General features: G+C 49.0%; 3 protein-coding genes, 4 non-coding genes and 1 pseudogene across 7 annotated transcripts; 1 reads left to right on the top strand and 7 right to left on the bottom strand.

The window, feature by feature from the left end:
- LOC133893500 (small ribosomal subunit protein uS4y) lies at positions 1-3,646 on the bottom strand. Its single transcript, XM_062334528.1, has 3 exons — positions 3,509-3,646; positions 2,438-2,819; positions 1-422 (listed from the first exon to the last, which is right to left on the bottom strand). Exons 1-3 carry the CDS (start codon positions 3,534-3,536, stop codon positions 248-250), a joined length of 585 nt encoding a protein of 194 aa, XP_062190512.1. The 5' UTR covers positions 3,537-3,646; the 3' UTR covers positions 1-247.
- On the bottom strand, positions 772-859 carry LOC133894227 (small nucleolar RNA Z162). The gene has a single exon (XR_009905035.1). It is a non-coding gene; the product is annotated as a small nucleolar RNA Z162 (small nucleolar RNA).
- On the bottom strand, positions 1,211-1,301 carry LOC133894223 (small nucleolar RNA Z161/Z228). The gene has a single exon (XR_009905032.1). It is a non-coding gene; the product is annotated as a small nucleolar RNA Z161/Z228 (small nucleolar RNA).
- On the bottom strand, positions 1,617-1,704 carry LOC133894225 (small nucleolar RNA Z162). Its single transcript, XR_009905034.1, has one exon. It is a non-coding gene; the product is annotated as a small nucleolar RNA Z162 (small nucleolar RNA).
- On the bottom strand, positions 2,055-2,145 carry LOC133894224 (small nucleolar RNA Z161/Z228). Its single transcript, XR_009905033.1, has one exon. It is a non-coding gene; the product is annotated as a small nucleolar RNA Z161/Z228 (small nucleolar RNA).
- A 1,751-nt stretch (positions 3,647-5,397) lies between the features above and the next one.
- On the top strand, positions 5,398-12,280 carry LOC133892758 (pentatricopeptide repeat-containing protein At1g26900, mitochondrial-like; annotated as a pseudogene).
- Positions 12,281-12,341: 61 nt separating this feature from the next.
- LOC133892757 (transcription factor BHLH062-like) lies at positions 12,342-14,997 on the bottom strand. The gene is made up of 5 exons (XM_062333703.1): positions 14,759-14,997; positions 14,533-14,635; positions 13,961-14,076; positions 13,396-13,523; positions 12,342-13,096 (listed from the first exon to the last, which is right to left on the bottom strand). The coding sequence occupies exons 2-5, from the start codon at positions 14,601-14,603 to the stop codon at positions 12,614-12,616; spliced, it is 798 nt and encodes a 265-aa protein (XP_062189687.1). The 5' UTR covers positions 14,604-14,635; positions 14,759-14,997; the 3' UTR covers positions 12,342-12,613.
- A 1,093-nt stretch (positions 14,998-16,090) lies between these two features.
- LOC133893000 (origin of replication complex subunit 6-like) lies at positions 16,091-19,267 on the bottom strand. Its single transcript, XM_062333980.1, is given in 10 exon segments — positions 16,091-16,420; positions 16,509-16,602; positions 17,534-17,625; positions 17,751-17,838; positions 17,960-18,022; positions 18,124-18,235; positions 18,469-18,549; positions 18,633-18,737; positions 18,840-18,916; positions 18,918-19,267. Coding segments are annotated over 10 exon segments (972 nt in total). The 5' UTR covers positions 19,089-19,267; the 3' UTR covers positions 16,091-16,331.
- Between the last annotated feature and the right edge of the window lie 594 nt (positions 19,268-19,861).

Below are 19,861 nucleotides of genomic sequence, written 5' to 3'. Positions count from 1 at the left end.
TACTAAAAGAACTAATCCATTGGATGGACAAATCAAGCAAACCATACATTCGCTGATATTCAAGGGATGCCACAAGTCTTGAAATTAAGAAGTGACAAGCAACAGAGCAAAACTGCTGGATTCCGAATCCAGGACGACAAAAGTCAGGGACAACCCACACCACTAAACTCTATGTTCATTTCAAGTTTTAACAATTCGCTTCAAAACCAAGTAATGTTGCAAAGTCCTACAAGGCATGGCTGGTCTTTTACTCTTCCTCCTCTTCGCCATCACCGCCGCCGCCAGAGGCCTTCTTTTGGTTTTTTCTCTTCACTCTTCCAGCAGGGCCACCACCCAGCGGGCTGGTGAGGGAGAAGTCGATGTGCTTCTCGGATTCAACCCTGACCATGAATGAGGGAATATTGACGAGCTGCCTTCCCACCCTGTGAAAGTGGTATATGTATGAATTTATACCAAAGAGACAAAAAGCACATAAATCAAAGCTTGCTAGACGAACTTATTGCCCAATCTACCAAACTGTGGCAAGGGTTTCAACAAGTGCAAGCATAACCACAATAACAGTTCACGACTACTGTGCTCTCCTTTCGGAGGTGGGGCACAAGACTATAATTCAGTAATACTCCTACATGTTACAAAATATCTCATTAATTAAATTTAACAGCCGTATGGAAGCAACCAATGAAATGCCTGCACTGCACAGGAGAAGATAAAATTGAAGCTGGCAGGTTTGGCGACAAAAACAAAACATTCCATACGAATGAAAAAACAAATTGGGCACTCAGAATGAAAAGGACATAAGAGTCATTGACCTTTTGGCCTCAGAGATACATTAGCTAAACTGACTCCTCATTGTGCCCGAGAAACTCATGGCAGCGATGAGAATGTATAAAACAACTTAACAAAAATACCAGTATGCAAAAGTACAGTGCAAATACGGATTTGTGGGCCAGAGGTCAAATAAATTTTTTGAACATAATAAATTTGTTTATACCCTCGACATGGAAGGTACATTAAAAAAATTGCAGGAGAAAGGCTGTGATATTTATACACTAAAACACACATTCCAAAAAATTAGATTGTACCATGTTGCCAAGATTACACCAGAGAAGAAGCAAGGACCTGACTGCATTAAGACAAACCATACAGAAAGGACACAAATCACACAAAACAATTCATTATGGTAACAGATGTCAGCAATGAATATGATCGAGGGCATCAGAGAAATTTGACTGCAACATTACACACTAAGTGTCTCAGACGACCGTCGTGAGAATTGCAAATGGTTTCTCATCATATGGCCCATCCAAGATCAATTGTATCTTACAATTAATATAGAACCAGTAGCAGCAAAACAAAACAGAATTGGACAGAAACTAGAAAAGTATAATGCAAACTCATAACCAACACCCAACCATTATTTTAATACACAACATCAGCAAACCACAGCTGTAAGGAACAACAGTCATCTAAACAAATAAAACATAGAAGACACGCAGACTCAAAATAACTGACTACCAATGGGCATTTTATAAGAAAAAGGTTTTGTAAAATTGAAGTTGACAGGTTTGACAATGACAAGAAAAAATCATTTCATATGAAATAAAAACTATGGAATCAGGGCACTCAGAATGAAAAGGACATAAGAGTCATTGACCTTCTGGCCTCAGAGATACATTAGCTAAAATTACTCCTCATTGTGCCACAGAAAACACACACACACGAATTTTACAAAGTCCCAAACAATTTAATAAAAACACCAACATGCAAAAGTACAATGCAACTATGAACCTGTGATCCAGATGGACGAACAAGAATTATGAACATAATAAATTTGTTACATCAAACAATAAACAATGCAGGAGAAAAAGATGTAAAATTTATACACTGAAACACGCATTACAAAATTCAGATTGTGCAATGTCGACTGGATTAGACAAGAGAAGCTTAGGTAAGGACCTTACTAGTTACTACTGTAAGATGAACCATACAGAAAGAACAAGGGTGACACAAAATGATTCACTATGGTAACAAATGTCAGAACTGAATACGATCAGGGGCATCAGAGACATATGACTGCAACATTACACACTAAGTGTCTCAGACGACCATCGTGAGTATTGCACATGGTTTCACATCACATGACCCGTCCAAGGTCAATTGTATCTTTACAATTTGCAGAGCGAGTAGCAGTAAAATATAACAAAATTGAGCAGAAACCGAAAAATTATATGCAAACTCACAACCAACACCCAACCATTATTTTCATTACGACGTCAGAATACCACAATTGTAAGGAACAACAATCATGTATACGAAGAAAATTATATTGCTCGAACTTAAAATTACTGATTCCCTATGGGCATTTAATGATACGCCTAACTAGAGTGGCACTGTAAATTCCAATACATACATGAGAGATAAAGTGTGTATAAAAAACCTGATGTGGCGCTGCCTGATCAGGACACGAGCATGGTGGATGGACTTAGCCATGCCATTCTTGAAGACAATGGTCTGGAGGCGGCGCTGGAGGAAGTTCTCAACAGTGAGGGCCAGCACATAATCGAGCTTGTTCTGACCCTCACCAAGGAGCCCATAGCGGTTCATGCGGCGAAGAAGCGCCTCACCCTCAAAGATACGGCGGGGGTTCTTCTCATCCAGGGTGAGCAACTCCCTCGCTGCATTTCTGATACGGCTCAGGGCATACTGCACACGCCACAGCTCACGCTTGCACCGCAGGCCGTACTCACCCACGAGCTTCAGCTCAGCGTCAAGGCGCTCCTTCTCATATGGACGCCTTGGCTTCTTGAAAGTCTTCCCATCTACAACATGCCACAGCAGCATAAGCTACTTATTAGCATTCAGAAAATTAGCTTTGAGATATAACTGAGCAGAATGGGATCTGTAGCAAGAAAAGCACCATACACAATAACAACTTGGAAGTACCAGAAAGATTATAGTGTTCAAAACAGAGCGGTCTTCGCATCAGTGTCACAGTGAGCAATAATCGAAATTATAACTGAGCTCTGGTGTAAGGACATTTTCTAAGGTAACTAACTCAAATCCTCCACTTCGTTACTTGTCTGATATTGTCTCAAAAGAGTATCAAACTATGCCTTAGAGTTGTTATGGAATGCAGTTTGATACGAAAATACAAATTTGAAATCAAATGCATATTTGCGCAATGGACTAAAAAAAAACACAACAGCCCAGGCTTTGAGATTCTGGGATCGTAACTCCGAACCACGATCTCCTGTTTTACCATCCAGTTCGCCACTAGTTCGCGTCTCTAAAAACCATATTCATCACCATATACTACGCATCGGGTTCAGCCGGATCAGAACCAGCACTGCGAACAATGTCAAAGCATTTCTAGTTTCCAGAAAACAACGCTAGGAGAGGCTCTCACTCATGGAAGTGAAAGCACGAATTGGATCGATCTAGACAGCTACGCATTCCAAGCCTTGGCAACAAGCAAGCAATACGGCAGAGAAGGAGAAGGGGATCTTACAGTTGCGGTAGAAGTTGACGTGAACCATGGCTGCCGCGGCAAGGAGGCGCGGCTCGCCGTCGAGCTGGCCGCCGCCGGAGGAGGTGTGGGAGTGGAGGCGCAGGGAGGTGGAAGACGAGATGTTATAATGGAGGTAAACCCTAGTTTTGATTAAATGGGCCGGGCTCTAAGAGTTTGTGTTTCTTCACTTATGTAAGGCCCGTAGTGGGCCAGGTCTGGGTTGAGATGGGCTTTTCTTGGCAATGGGCCGCTCGATGCACATAGTTGAGTTGACAGATTTTTTTTGTTTATATTTTTTTCTGTAATATTTGCAAGAATACACGTCCTGTTTGGAAAAATAGTAGAAGTAGACTATCGTCGTCTGTCCATCGGGCAAGATCAAGTTCTCGCTCGACGAACAGGTGACATCTTGTGGGCTCTGCCTGTCAGGTAATAAAAAATCGGTGGACATGCGAGACGTATAAAGATCCCGTCTGTTTAGTGGACGAGACATTGATCTCGTCTGCTGAATATGCGAGATCTTGCGCCAATAAGCTCATTAAAATATATCGCCCACTGATCGGACGAGTATTTTTCATGTGCACTATTCACCCAGCCATGTATGTTATGTGTACTATTGTGTGTTTCATATTTTTCTTTTAAATCTTGATTTTATTTGGGAGTATACGAGTAGTCTAAAAATTCTAAATATTTTTATAAGTAAATTAGGGCTCACTAAAAATCTACTTTAATTGGTTTGATAAAAAGGCTAAGCCAATATTTAATTAAAATTCTCTAAAGCTGCCTACTTTTATAACTTATAGAAAATTTTAATTCCCTGAATAAATTTCTAAAAATCAGAAAAAAATCACTAATACCCTTATCATATGATGTACTATTTTATATAAAAAATCCAATTATAGGTTATTTGGTAAAAAAGTGAGTTACTTTATAATATTCTGTTTATTTGCATTTTTATCATTTCAAGTGATATTCTCTTTTTAATTCAATTTGCTCTACACATTCCAAATTTCCAGCACCAAGCAGTTCAATTCAATTTCCATCAGTTCGTGAAGAGAATCAGTCCGGTTTCTTTATTTTACTTTGAGAATCAGATAGGGATCTACATGATTGGTGCTACAAATTAACAAAACCGGATGCTTGGTAAGTTCTAGCTAAACTTTTGAATGTGGATTCATACTCTTCGTCACTACTTGCTTCATCCTCATTAGATCAGCTACGGAGTCGAAGTTCAGAAGGATCCTACGTTCAACCAAAAGGGGCTTAAAATACCTACACCAAACGAAACAAAAGAACAAAGAACACTGCTATGCTTTAGTCATTACCAATTCCTGCATCTCCCATCTCCCACCTCATCTCCCATCGCATTTCTGATAAAAAGAAACATCACTCAAACAAAACCCTTCTTGCACAAATCTCGCACAGAGCAAGCAGGTGAAGGACTTTTGGGATCCCAGGAATGCTTACCTTAAGCTGCACCATGGCGCCCAGCCTGCATTCACCGCGATGATGTGAGGGTGGTGAGGGATCCCAGAGAGGATGACGGTGACGCCATGGTGAAGTGAGGAGTAGGGTTGTTGTTTTGTTGGCTTGCACGTTTAGCTTGTCTCGTCTTGCTCGGCAAAGCTAGCCTTGCCAGCGTCGAAGAGCAGTTTTAACTCATTCGGGCTAGTGAAGTAAATTCTGAAAAATGCATGTATGAAATCAACAAGAAAGGCAACTAAATGTCTAATTTTTTACCCAGCAAAAAGATCCAAACACACCCTGGAATGGAAGTGGAGGTGTGGGGAAGAACCGGGAGGACCTCACCTTCTCTCCGCATTACACAATAAAGATTCCCCGTATAAAATGTATAGTTATCTATAGCTAGATAAATGGTCACATCACCCGTTACACATTTCCTACATAAAAAGCCAGACCCCATCTCCAAGCGCGACGGACGGACAGGATAAAAGTTGGACGTCCTGGCACCCGGAAATGAGCATCTGCCGCCGTGGACAGGATCAGCGAACGGCCACGCCGAGGGCGGCAGCCGCGCCAGTCAGGCCCCGCTCGGGCAAGCTCGCAGGAGCCACCAGCCTTTTCCTACGAGAAACCAAGCGATTCCCGCCCCGCGGCCGCGCAGCCCAACCGAGAGCGATGCCGCCGTGGAAGCCGCTGACGGCGCTGCTCAAGTCCGCGACGCGCCCGGGGCACCTCCTCTAGCTCCACGCCTTGATGTTGGAGTCCTCCCACTTCCCGCACCACGCCTTCCCCACGGCCAGGCTCCTCGCCTCCCCGCTCGTGCCGCTGCCCTGGGCGCTCTCCCTCTTCGCCGCCGTCCCGCGGCCTACCCTCTTCCACCACACCTCACTCCTCCGTGTCCCCCTCCGCGGCCTCCCTCGCCGCGTGCCTCTCCGTCCTCGCCTCCGCGCGGGCGCGCCTCCCCGACCTTGACGAGTTCGCGTTCCAGCCGCTCCTCGCGCTCTGCGCGAAAATCCCCAATGACGTCGAGTCGGCCTACATTGGCAAACAGCTGCACGCGCTCGTGCTGTGGTACGGGCTCTTGGACATCGTGAGCCTGGGGAACGTGCTGCGCCACTTGTACTGCTGCTGCGGGGGCATGGCTGACGCGCGGAGGATGTTCGACGAAATGCCGGAGCAGGACGACGGTGGAGATGTTAACCGCGATGAGGCGTTGTGCCATGGATGTCAATGTGACTGCGGTGGTCACTATGATCAGGTGCGGGTGGCGAGGAGAGTCATTGCATGGCTTCTGTGTCAAGGCAGGGTTCTTCGGAGATGTGAAGGTAGCGGCAGCATTGGAGGGGATGCACGTGAGGGTGGCGAGCGTTGAGAGTGCTAGGAAGGTGTTTGATGAGGCAGCCATGAGAGACTTGGTGCTCTATAACTGTATGGTGGATGACTATGCAAAGGCAGGGCAAGTTCAGGAGGCAATGGGCTTGGTGGACATGATGAGTGTCAGCGAACAACTCTCCATCAGTCAGATAGATAGGGATAGGTTCAGTTAGTTGGTTATTCTCAACCGGTTAGCTAGCGCTTCCCTGGTCTTCAGCTGATCCGATTCTCTAGCGTCTGTTAGGATTGATCGGCCAGCAGTGCTTCGGCATCGTGTATATGTACCTTCACACTGTAAATGAAAAACTCGAGCATTCTCCTCTCTTACATGGTATCAGACTTCTACTCGATCCACACCTTCCGCTTCCGCTGCTCCTGGCATGGCGAGCCCCACTGGCTCTTCTTCGTCGGCAGCCACAAACCCGTTCGCCATGCCCTCTGATCCCACCCCACCCCCAGCCTCCACCATAGTGCTGATCAACATCCACAGCCATGTTCCCGTCACCCTCACCGCAGACGACAACAACTTCCGGCAGTGGCGCTCTTTCTTCGAACTCACCTTCAAGAAGTTCGGCCTTGCCAACCATGTCGACGGCACGGTCGACACCGCTGCGATGTTCGACGACCCGGAGTGGCTCCAGATCGACTCCTGCATCGTCTCATGGCTGTACTCCACCGTGTCCAAGGACATTTGGAACGACATTTACAAGCCGCGCAGCTCTGCCTACACCGCGTGGACGGCGATCACCGGGCAATTCCTCGACAACAGCCTCCAGCGCGCCGTGTATGCCCAACAGGAGTTTCACAGCCTGTTCCAGGGCGACATGTCCATCAGCGAGTATTGCGGCCGCCTCAAGCGCCTCGCCGACACTCTCTACGACTGCGGCGCCGCCGTCTCCGACCCGGCGCTCGTCATCAACACCTTGCGTGGCTTGAACAATAAGTTCAGCCAGGCCATTGCTGTTCTCTCCACCATGACCCCGCCGCCCACGTTCCTCTATACGCATTCCTATTTGATACAGGAGGAGAATCGCATCCGCCACTCTCTCCAGATGGAGGCGCAGACGGCGCTTCTCGCGGCCGCCAACACCAAGCACGCACTGCCGCCTCCACCTCCATCCCAGGCGCCACACGCCGGCGGCAATGATCGCCGCAAGAAGCGCAAAGCTTCTGATGCTCGCAACCGCCAGAACAACCCCGGCGGTCAGGGTGCGCCCTCCGGCGGCCCCTCTGCGCCCTCGGCCGGCGCGGCTCCTCCTCACTGGGCGTCGCCCTACAACCCGTGGCAAGGCGTTGTTCAGGCGTGGCCATTGAACGCTTGGCGGCCCAGTGTCCTCGGCTCGCGCCCCGGTGTCAACACTTCTCAGGCCCTGGCGGCGCTCTCTGCACCACCGCCACGACCTGATGCCGCCCTCTACGCTGGCAACACGGCGGCTCTACCGGCGGGCCTCTACTCCGCCCTCAACGGCCTGTCCGTCAACAACTCCACCGGGGGCGGCAGTGATTGGTTTCTGGACACAGGTGCCACGGCGCATATGGCTTCCAATCCCGGTATTCTCACCACTCCCTCCACCTCTACTGTTCCCCGCCATATTGTTGTCGGCAATGGTCATTTTATTCCTGCTCAGTGCACCGGCCATGCCTCCGTTCCCACCACATCTTCTCATCTTCACCTTCGCAACATACTGATTGCTCCTCAGTTAGTCAAGAACCTGATTTCTGTTCGTGCGCTAACTCGTGATAACTCAGTTTCTGTTGAATTTGATCCCTGGGGTTTCTCTGTTAAGGATCTTCGCTCCAGGACGGTTCTGCTCCGATGTGATTCATCCGGAGACCTCTACCCCCTTCGACAGCAACAGAGTGCGACGTCACGTCCTTCGGCTGCTCTCCTTGCCTCGCACGACAGCCCCCTCTGGCATGCGCGGCTTGGTCATCCTGGCCACGCCACTCTCCAGCGTCTGTCACGCACCATTGGCTTCTCCTGCTCTAAGTCCCATAGTCATACTTGCCACGCCTGTCGTCTCGGCAAGCATGTCAGGTTGCCTTTCAGCAAGTCCAATAATGTTTCTCAATTTCCTTTTCAACTTCTCCACTGTGATGTATGGACATCCCCAATAATGAGCAATTCTGGTTACAAATTCTACCTTGTCATTTTGGATGATTTTTCGCACTACGCCTGGACGTTTCCCTTACGTCACAAATCCGATGTTCTTCCCACACTCATCTCCTTCCATGCGTTTGTGCGTACTCAATTCCAGCTCCCCATTATGTGCTTCCAAACAGACAATGGCAGAGAGTTTGATAACTCGGCGTCGCGCGCGTTCTTTGCCACGCACGGCATTGCTCTCCGCCTCACATGCCCATACACCTCACAGCAGAACGGACGCGCGGAACGTGTCCTACGCACTCTCAACGACGGCCTCCGATCTCTCCTATTCCAGGCCTCGGTTCCTCCCACCTTCTGGCCAGATGCCCTTGTGGCGTCCACGTACTTACTAAATTGTCGGCCATGTCAGCCCCGTGCCAACTCCACCCCCTTCGAACTCCTCTTTGGCACACCACCGGATTACGATCACCTCCGAGTCTTTGGGTGTCTATGCTACCCAAACACAGCCGCCACAGCTCCACACAAGCTCGCGCCGCGTTCGGCTCGTTGCGTCTTTCTCGGCTATCCATTAGATCAACGGGGATACAAGTGCTACAATCCGGTTACCAAACGTGTGCTAATCTCCCGTCACGTATACTTCGACGAGACATGTTTCCCCTTTGAGCAGGTCGACGCATCGCCAACAGCTGCTGAGCGGCCGTGCCCCCCGTGCATGCCTGACGTGATCCCGGTTCCCACCGGACCACGCCAGCCTCGACGTCGTGCACGGATGCGCGTCACCGACGCTCCAGCGCCGGGGTCTCCACCACATGACCCTCCGTCGCCCACTGCTCGTGGCGTCGTGACGCCTCTACAGCCAGCCGTGATGCCTGCGGCCCCGCCGACGTCGCCACTTGCACACCCGGGCACCACGACGTCGTCTGCACCAGCACCCGCACCTACGACGTCGTGTTCTCCACCTGTGATGTCGCCGCCTGCGTCCGCAGCAACGTCTCCAGCTCAGCCGCAACGACATCCTATGATCACGCGTGCGCAGGCTGGGATCCGCCTGCCCAATCCCAAGTATGCGCACGTTGCCACAACATCTGCACCCTCACCACCGCCGACGTCCGTCCGTGCTGCTCTTCGCGACCCGGCGTGGCTCGCCGCGATGCAGGCCGAATTTGACGCGCTGCAGAGCAACGACACATGGACGCTCGTGCCCCGGCCAACTCACGCCAATGTCATCACTGGGAAGTGGCTGTTCAAGAACAAGCTCAACCCCGATGGGACGCTGGAACGACGTAAAGCGCGATGGGTCGTTCGCGGGTTCTCTCAACGACCCGGCGTCGACTTCCATCAGACGTTCTCGCCGGTGGTCAAGCCAGCGACCATACGCACGGTGCTACACCTCGCCGCCACACGACGATGGCCGGTGCATCAACTCGACGTCAAGAACGCGTTCTTGCACGGTGATCTCGCCGAACGTGTGTACTGTCATCAACCTGCATGATTCGTCGACTCTAGCTGCCCCGATCACGTATGTCTGCTCATCAAGTCCCTCTACGGCCTCAAGCAGGCGCCACGCACCTGGTTTCAGCGCCTTGGGAACCATCTTCGTGGCATGGGCTTCACTGCGTCAGGCTCCGACAGCTCCTTGTTCGTCTACAAGCGCGGCGAGGACACGGCGTATCTCCTTGTGTACGTCGACGACATCATCCTTACTGCCTCGACATCGTCTCTACTGCGCCATGTCGTCGACCAGCTGCGCCAAGCCTTTGCGATCAAAGATCTCGGCGACCTACATTTCTTCCTCGGCGTACAGGTTCGTTGCGATGCCACTGGGTTCTTCCTCAATCAGGCACAGTACACCGAAGACATACTGGAGCGCGCAGGCATGGCGAATTGCAAGCCGGCGTCAACTCCGGTGGAAGCCAAGCCGAAGCTGTCTGCCAACGACGGCGAACCCGCGTCCGACAGCACGTTCTACCGCAGCATCACCGGCGCCCTTCAGTACCTCACCCTCACGCGTCCGGACATTGCCTATGCTGTGAACCAGGCGTGCCTCCATATGCATGCTCCACATGACGTGCACTGGAACCTTGTCAAGCGTATCCTCAGATACCTCCGCGGCTCCATCAACCACGGCATCAAGATCTCGGCTGCTCCATCGACTGAGCTCACGGTGTACTCCGACGCCGACTGGGCAGGCTGCCCGGACACTCGGCGATCGACATCGGGCTATTGCGTCTTCCTCGGTGACTCGCTTGTGTCATGGTCATCGAAACGGCAAACTACGGTATCTCGGTCTAGTGCTGAGGCCGAGTACAGAGCCGTGGCCAACGCCGCCGCGGAGTGCTGCTGGCTCCGGAACCTGCTTCGGGAACTTCATGTCATCATCGACAAGGCCACGGTGATCTATTGCGATAATGTGTCAGCGGTGTACTTGTCTGAAAATCCAGTACATCATCGGCGAACGAAGCATGTCGAACTTGACATACACTTCGTCAGGGAGAAGGTGGCTCTTGGGCAATTCAAGGTACTGCAAATTCCGACTCGACAACAGTTTGCAGATATAATGACCAAGGGCCTACCGACGCTATTGTTCAACGAGTTCAGGGACAGTTTGTGCATCTGGTCTACCGAAGCTTCAACTGCGGGGGGGTGTCAGCGAACAACTCTCCATCAGTCAGATAGATAGGGATAGGTTCAGTTAGTTGGTTATTCTCAACCGGTTAGCTAGCGCTTCCCTGGTCTTCAGCTGATCCGATTCTCTAGCGTCTGTTAGGATTGATCGGCCAGCAGTGCTTCGGCATCGTGTATATGTACCTTCACACTGTAAATGAAAAACTCGAGCATTCTCCTCTCTTACAATGAGACAACAAGGGATGAGACCAAGTTCAGGGACGCTTGTGGGCGTGCTCTCTGCGTGCGGAGCATCTGGGGCATTGGCAGCTGGTCGTCGCGTCCATGAGCTTGCTCAGGAGGCAGGGCTTGAGCTTGACACCACTCGGGACAGCCCTCATGGACATGTATTTCAAGTGCGGGTGCCCCAACGAGGTAGTGTTACAGTGGCAGACCTAGATGGTAGTTTAGGTGAGCCTAGGATTATACTGGGATTTGGTCCAAATTTGATTCAGTATGTGATCATATTTACCGTTTGTCTAAAGAAATTCGAAAAAAGAAAAAAGCCAAATTAGGTGCCTACCCAACTGGGTCCGCCACTACAGTGTTAGTCTTTGATGCAGTGCGTGAAAGGGATGTGAAGGCATGTACAACGATGATCATGGGGTTCGGGGTCAATGGACAGTCAGGCGCTTCGATCTCCCTGTTCTGCTCGATGGAGGAAGGCAGCATGGTCCCTAACGAGGTCACCTTCCTTGCGCTGCTGAGCGCTTGTAGCCATGGCGGGTTGGTGCAGGAAGGGAAGGGGTTCCTCGAGAGCATGGTGTGGCGATACGGCCTATCTCCTCGCCCTGAGCACTACGGCTGCGTCATTGATCTCCTGGGAAGAGCAGGGCGGTTAGACGAAGCGTATGGGCTCATACGAAGCATGTCATCCCAGGGTGATGCAATGGCGTGGAGAGCCTTGCTTGCGGCCTGCAGAGTTCACGGCAATGTCGAGCTGGGGAGGATGGTGCAGGCACGGTTGGACGCCATGGGCCACTACCATCCATCAGATGGCATTCTGCTGTCGAGCACGTACGCAACACAAGGCCGATGGGATGAGATAGCTCATGTGAGGGATTCAGAAGCGCAGAAGATGGCCGAGGACAAGAAGGAAGCAGGCTGCAGCACTGTTGTCGCTTGCTAATGTATCCAGACTTGTGCTGAAGCAACTAGCAACTGATCTCAAAGTGGTATTCCCAATGTGAAAAGATTGTTCAGAGCAATCCATACTTGTACAGATATCAGAAAGAAGTGATTAATTTCTACTAATAAGGTATTTACTCCCTTGAACATCTGCCTGATAATTACTATGATACAACAAATTAACTAAGATTGCTCCCGTCAAAGTAACTAGTTGAGGACAAAAATCCCGCTGATACAGAACGGAATGGTATTTACATGCGCAGGGGCACAGGTTTCTTTAGCACATTAGCTACACTGGGAAAGATAAAACTTGAAACTAACAAACTTTTCAGATCGCGAACCAGATTCCTCATTTTGTGCTCAGGCTTTTAAGCGTTGCTTGGGCCACCTTTCCCTCCACTACCATTAGTGCCACTGCTACATTGCTCATATTCCATTCTTGGAAGGATTGGATACACGTGTACAGGCAAAGTGGCCATTGTTGTTGGGTACCTTGCCTGCGGCCGTGTCACATTATTAGAAATCCCCATGTCTTGTGGTTGTTCAGTGTCTTCAGTGGCTGCAGCTTCGGGGAAGAGCTGTAGCTCCCGCGGTGGGGCAGCATAAGATTGCTCAAGGACTGCTGGCTGTTGCAGAGGGAGTGCCATCGTTGTGATGACTGATGGATGTGGTGAATGTTGCAATGCAAATACTGTGGTTGCGGGATGAGGCACAGCAAGATTTGATCTAGCTGTGCCTTGGCTCCAAATAGGGTTGCCTTCCAGCCGCATCCTAAGTTCATTTTGAAGTTCTGAGATTTCATTGCGGATCACATTGTTTTCATCAAGTAGTTCATTTCTCTCCAATGCAACCTGTTTTGTACCATGAAGGATGTAGATACTGTATCAGTGGTGAGGACAGCAAGATTTGGCATGAATTAGTTGCTGACATTCTGAAATGATGTTACCCAGCATGATGTTCAGTTTTACAATAGTGGAATTGGGCCCCTGTGCAAATAAATTCTTAGCATAATAAAATGTACTCCAGATTTTCTTATTCATGAACTGCTAGCCTCAGATCATCGGATTAAGCAAAGATAACAAAATAAGTTAACCAATATTCCCAAAGACCCAGTATGCATAATGGGATTTCTTGATTGAGAAGAGCTTACATAATGAGATTCGTTCTTCAGCACGCTGTTCTCCTTCCGAAGATATTCTACTTGTGAAAGTAGATCTTTCAGTATCTTTGTAGTGTCACTCAATATGCATGCCTTCCCGTTGTTCTGCCTATCAGGTTCTGAAAAGAGATGATGTGTATCGTTTAGGAAAATATAATCCATATTTGAACAAAATAGAGTAGAATTAGAATTGAGACAAGTAATTATAGATACTTGGTGAGGATTTTCTCTTATATTTTCAAGAGCAGGGTGACCATGTAAGCATAAAATTTATCCGGAATCTGTCAATTTGACACTCTGAACTAGCCAAGGATTTGGGAGACCAAAGAGCTCTACTATCAGGCAGACAATATTTCGATAGAGAGATCAAACAGCAAGTGCACAAATGTCTGTCTAGGTTGCAAACTGCATTGATCTCGAGGAAGTGATATGACAAACAGAATGACACTTCACAAAATAAAGCACAACAAATTCTTCAATTTAAGAAACAAACACTCTAATGATGTGCAATCAGAGATCATGTTGTTGCAGCTCCAATTCGTATCAAAACACATACCTAGCATGTTTCCCAGCTCATCGAAGAGACCATTCTGCTTGTCCCGCTTACGTTTCTCCCTCTCGGATTTGTGCACTTTCTTAAGAACCTTTTCACACTTCTTGTTCAAGACAGGCCTGTCAAATGGTCAACATCAGCGCTAAAATCCAGTCACATGATTTTGCAGCTTTTTGGGTCAATTTCTCTTAGGGGATGGTTGATGACGAATAGGAGAAGTTTTCTCAATCAGATGTCATGCTTCAAGAATATAAGACCTAACCTATCCTCCCTTGCCCACAACCACAACATCAAAGAATTTCTTATTTCATTTGAAGGCATTACCGATCTTTCAACGAAAAACCTCCACATTTGTTTCCACTAGTTTGCGTGTTAGGTGCAGAGTATACAAAACCAATGTGTTTCAAAAATCTCCACATCAGTGTTATGCTCACATATCTCTTGAAACCGTAGGAATAAGAATTGCTGCACAACCGCGCTTTCCCACGAAATCAACAGGCTTCCTATTTATCAAAATCAAGAGAAACACTACAATTTCTTTTCCTTTTTTTCCTGCTTACTCCCCAAGGACTCACCCTTGCACGAGCTTCTCCGATGGGACCGGAGTACCAGCGGCGAAGCCATGAACCCTGTCCCTGGGCACCATTCGTGATCAAGAAATTTGGTCCAGTACCTCCCCTGCAAGAACAAATCAAGAGCTCCGCATCAGTTACCCGCACCCTAACTGCCCAACCGCGAAGCAACAGCGCGTCAATCGACACCGAGAAATGGTCACGGAGGCAAAAATTGAAAAATCCTACCTCTTAACAAGCACCCCGAATCGAGACCGAGAGGGGAAACGGCGGCGCGATCACGCGATGCAGTTGGATTTGAGGGCTCGGTTTCCTGCTGTGCCCTTCCTTCTCCGATTGCGCGAGGGGGGAAGCAGAGACGAAACGAGGAGGAGGAGGAGAAGAAAGCGAGGGCGGGTCCCATCGCGAGGAGTCGATCCCCCTCGATGGGGGGAGGAGAAAACGACGGGTGTGTCGCTGAAACGTGGGCCAGGGCGCGGTGGCGGCCCGCGCGACGGTAGAAAGGGTCGGCCGGCGGGTGGGGTAGGCGAGATGGCGACACGCTGGGGGCGTGTGGGAGGCACCCACCGGTGTTCCGTCCTGGCGCGTGCTCCTGCGTGGAGGTGGATGACGTCGGCACGTCGCCACCACCACGGCACCAGCGCATGTGCCACGTCTCCATTATTTCCAATGTAAAATGAAAGGCTAAATTATCGTGCAAGTGCTTAGTTTAATATTCGTGTGTACAGTGGGCAAAGTTTTCTCTGAAATTGAAAAAGATTGGAACCTTATTTCCACGAAAAATATCACGCCGTAAAACAGCACCGAAAGACACTAAGAGATATGGCTTACTTTTTGGTGAATGATTTTTACGTTAGCGTTGGGTCCGTGAATTGGCGAGAAAATGAACTAAAGTGGGTACGAGAGCACAAGAGACGCATAGGCTTGCAAACATGTTGGTGCCGAACTAAGCAACGGTCTCGTGTGCATGAGCACGCTAAGTTTTGGCAGGACGCGCTGAACCAAAGTAACTCTTAACTCATTTGGCCTTCATAATTTTCCGATCACATCCTTTGGTGAAGTTTGGTCAAAATAGTTGCGGGATCGCATCACGGAGACAGAAGGCAGGTCAGGGACTCGTGCCGGACACACGCGTCCAGGCGGCGCCGTTGGCCCGCGACATAGTAGGCATAGTTTATCCCCCCACCCACAGGTTGGCTCGTGCCCCGCGACCCTCGACCGCGTGCCGCCGTGCCCCTTCGCCCGCGCCAGCGGCCCCCGTCGCGGCCTCCAGCCGCCACACGCCCATACCCAACCCCAAGGGCCATCCATCCTTCTCAGATGCTCATCGATTTCCAAACCCAGCTGATCACGATTACAAAATAAAAATACTGCAACTCGGACTAAAGAGCAAACCCTGCATTTGGTCAAGCGCAACGGGCGCTTTACCTGTACTTTTCAATCTGAATGAGATACTTTGATATTATCTCATCTCGAATCTAGATGCTACGGGATACCTAACGCCAAGGCGTCAGGGAGTAGAAGGCGCCAACTGGACTGACGGCAGCAAGGAGACAAACGATTCATTCAAGAATCAAGACATTTCTCATGTGCATATGACGATATGAACATGTCACCATTTACACCAGGATGTCATCCAATAAAATTTTTCATGGATAATGTTACTATGTCAGAGCAATAAAGCATATAAGAAAAGGTGAATAAGAGGGTGTCTTTTGCAATCAGGAGAAATTTCTATGGTGATACTCTGATAGAGCAACTTCAGCCTCCGCACCATTCATGTGACGGTAGCTGGGATTCATTTAGTTGGCCGCTGATGATACTTCCACGGCGATGTCAGCTGGCTTCTTCTTGAAGTTCAGCTGAGCTTGCTTCCTGGGCTTCGCAGGGTCTGAGACAACGGAGAACGATTAAGTTCGTCATCCATGTGGAATAACAATAGCTGACTAGGTCGGTGTGGAGCAGTCCAAGGTCCAAACCTGTATTGGCTTGCTTGTTGGAGGAAAGAACTGATGACTTCCACTGGTTGTATGCTTGTTTCTCCATCTTCTTGTGCCTCTTATGAGTCGGTAACTGACATTGGACAAATCAGACAGCGGTCACGCAAAAGAATACACATAAAAAACCAACTAGAGAATTTCTGGGCACCAAATTATCCGAATAAACATCAAGAAGTATCTCAGCAGGAAAACTCTGATATGGGACTGGAACATGGTTTAACACATCAAAACATATCAGGATTAAACGTAGTTCAATGATGCATGTTATCAGATAGTAAGACAGAAAAAAGCATCACAGTTTTTTTTTTTAAAAAAAAACTTTAAAAAGCTCTCCTGTTTTCCTGTTTTCAGACATTGTTACAGAAAAATTGATTATAGTGCTGATTTTTTGTCTATTGGCTCATTTCAGACTTCCAACCATCTAGCATGTAGGTGAATCTGTTTAATTACATTCAACTAAACCAAGCAACAGACTGATTACAGAAAATAACCTTTTTTGCTGAAACCAGGGAATTTATGCAGTAATAAAGAACGACAAAAATGGAAGTGACACAAAAGTTTGATGGGTCGGCTTGTAACAAGTATTATTGTTTCAAACTACAGTACTGTCGCTTTACACTACAGGACTAGGGTCTAACAAAAAGGCTAGTACGAATTAAATGTAAAACCATTTTTTTTCATCAGGCAAGGCATATCAATATCATGTTCAGCCTCATGGCATGCAATTCAAAAGGCAGATAGGCTAAACTTATGCAATCTTTACTAACAGCTTTGTGGCATGCATTTCAGGTCAGCCTAAACCCTCTCTTTCACCCTACCCCTTTTTTCACAAATCTTGGATGTAATGCTACCATCCGCAAATTAATGGCAATGTTCAGGTCGGCCTGGTGCCTACCGTAGAGTCCTAAAAGGAACAGCTTTGTGTCATGCATTTCAGGGAGGGGGGGGGGGGGGTGGAATGTTATCAACACACTGCAAATAATCAGAATTGATCAGACACATACATCTAGCTCATCTTGGTCGTCCTCTGAGGATTCACCAGATAAATCACTATCATCCTCATGTTTTCTTTTGCTTGGCAAAACATCAAGCAGTTCTACAACAACGACAAAATGTAGGAGTTCAATGAGGAGCTCAGCAGTACAAATTGGTACAAAAATCCCAGGAAAGCTACATACTTTGTGTTGTAAAGAATGGATCATGAATTCAGTATGTAGGTACCTCTATTCCCTTTGATGTACTTCGGATCCTTTTTCTCCTTGGCTATCCCAAAAACATCAAAGCAAAGGTCTGCCATTGATGTTGAGACCTGCAATTAGCGCAACAGTCAGAAGAGAAGTTGCGCAGTACACCAATTCAAGGGAGCACACACAAGTGCAACGTGTAGATATGTGCACGCCTACAAAGAGGATATAAATAAGCTAAGTTACCGTTGTAAATTCAGAGCTTGAAGTAGCACATAGATCTATCAGCTTTAGTTTGTCAACTTTGAGCTACAAGAAAAACAAGGCAATCGTCAGTGCTACACAAAGAGGCAAATCATTCAATGCGTTGCAGGGAGTACAGATGTAACTATTACTGATCCAGCAATTACCTTGTGCCTCTTCGCACATAAATAGAATGCTGCTGCAGTAAACACTGGCCGACCAAAGTCAGTGCTTGCTCGGCGAGAAGGCGGCAATGCAGCCAAGAAACGCTCCTTATAGCTGAAACAGATAAATTGTAACCCTCAATGTAACATTCAAGCATCACTGTGCATCTTACTCTTTGCAAACTTGGGGGTAGGCCGTTGAAAATCAGAACGACATTGTATACAACTCATAATGATCCCAAGTTAAAGGCGACGTGACATTCTAAGTTACAAAACTGTCACATTTCGGCCTATGACTCAAGTACAGGATGCAAGCACAACTTAACTGCCAGGAGAGAGCAGACTTACAGTGACAATCCCTTCTGCACGAAAGGTATCAGCCTGACACAGCCAAACTGGATGCCCAACTCGCGCACATCCAACGTTACCCTACAAGAGCGAATTTCACTCAATTAGTGACGGGTCGCCATTTGACGCATCGATTGGTGAAACAGAAGTGCGAAGAAGCGTACTTGACACCAAGACCATTCTGCAGCGCATTGAACGATCTGATGTACGCCTTCTCCGACATCCCGCTCATTCGCACCGCCTCCGCCCGGTCAAATATCACCTGAAACCTGCACAATCCACAAACGAAACAACACGGATCACACCTGAACCCAGGCGGTTTCCCCACACGGGCAATTCAACGAACAGTTGGCCAGCGAACGAAAACTCACTTGGACGCAGCGATCTCGAGGCAGATGATCGCCTTGCATACCTCCCCCTGCAAGGCACAGAGATCAGAGACGCTTCCACACGATGGATAAAGAACATGAAGAGGGTGGGCAGTAGTTCTGGGCGCTCACTATGCCAAGAACGGAGGAGTCGAAGGTGACATCGCAGAGGCGGCGGAGCTCGGCGGCCTTGCGGACGACGGGGCGGGACCCCGAGAGGCCGAGGCGAGCGGCGATCGCCGACATGTCCATGGCCGCAGGCACGTCGAGGACCGGTGCGGGGAGTAGGGACGGGGAGCGGGAGGCGGTTTTGGCATGTTGGCGGGGAGAAATAGTGGCGATCTGGTCGGTTTTGGAATCGTTTTGGCGGGCGGGGGAAATGGCGGGAGTGGGAATTCGCTGCCTTTGGCGCCTGTGCTGTGTGACCTGTGTCTCGATTTTTCGCTTTGCGGCGGGGTGGGGGAGAGGAGGGTGGGTTAGTGTGCCCTGTCAGTGGGCTAAGAAAATGGACCAGCGGCCCAATACTTGCTACGGCATTGTTTAGATAGTGGGTTCGATCCTTAAAAAAAAAGAGTGATGCTATACTTGCATCCGAAAATAACATGTTCTCTCGGCCATCAGATTCAATTGGACGGACTATATTCTTTTTTTCTTCCTCCAATCGTCGTTCTCAATCTTCCTCATCCCATCTTCTCCCACCCTTCCGTCCACATCTGCCTCCACCCACAGCCTCGCTTGCACCATAGCTCGCGTGCTCGTCCCCTGCTGCCCTCCTCCACCCATCTTCGGTGGCGCTCTTGCTGCCAGATTCACCAGTGTCGCCCGCCGTCACGCTAACTTGGTGTCATTGCCCCCCCATCCTGGTACTGACCCACTGATCGTCCTTCACTCACCCGTGACCGGTGGTGCCCCGTCGCTTTACCCCTACGCCCATCTCCTCCGCCAGACCAGCCTCCCTCCCCCAACTTCTTCTAAGCCTGGCAACCAAGGTATTATCCTCCACCCCTCAATCCCCCATTGGGAAC

Source organism: Phragmites australis, chromosome 15 (genome assembly GCF_958298935.1).
Source record: "Phragmites australis chromosome 15, lpPhrAust1.1, whole genome shotgun sequence".
NCBI classification, from domain to species: domain Eukaryota; kingdom Viridiplantae; phylum Streptophyta; class Magnoliopsida; order Poales; family Poaceae; genus Phragmites; species Phragmites australis.
Note: the sequence above shows the minus strand (reverse complement) of the source record. Positions and strands in the feature narration are given on the sequence as shown.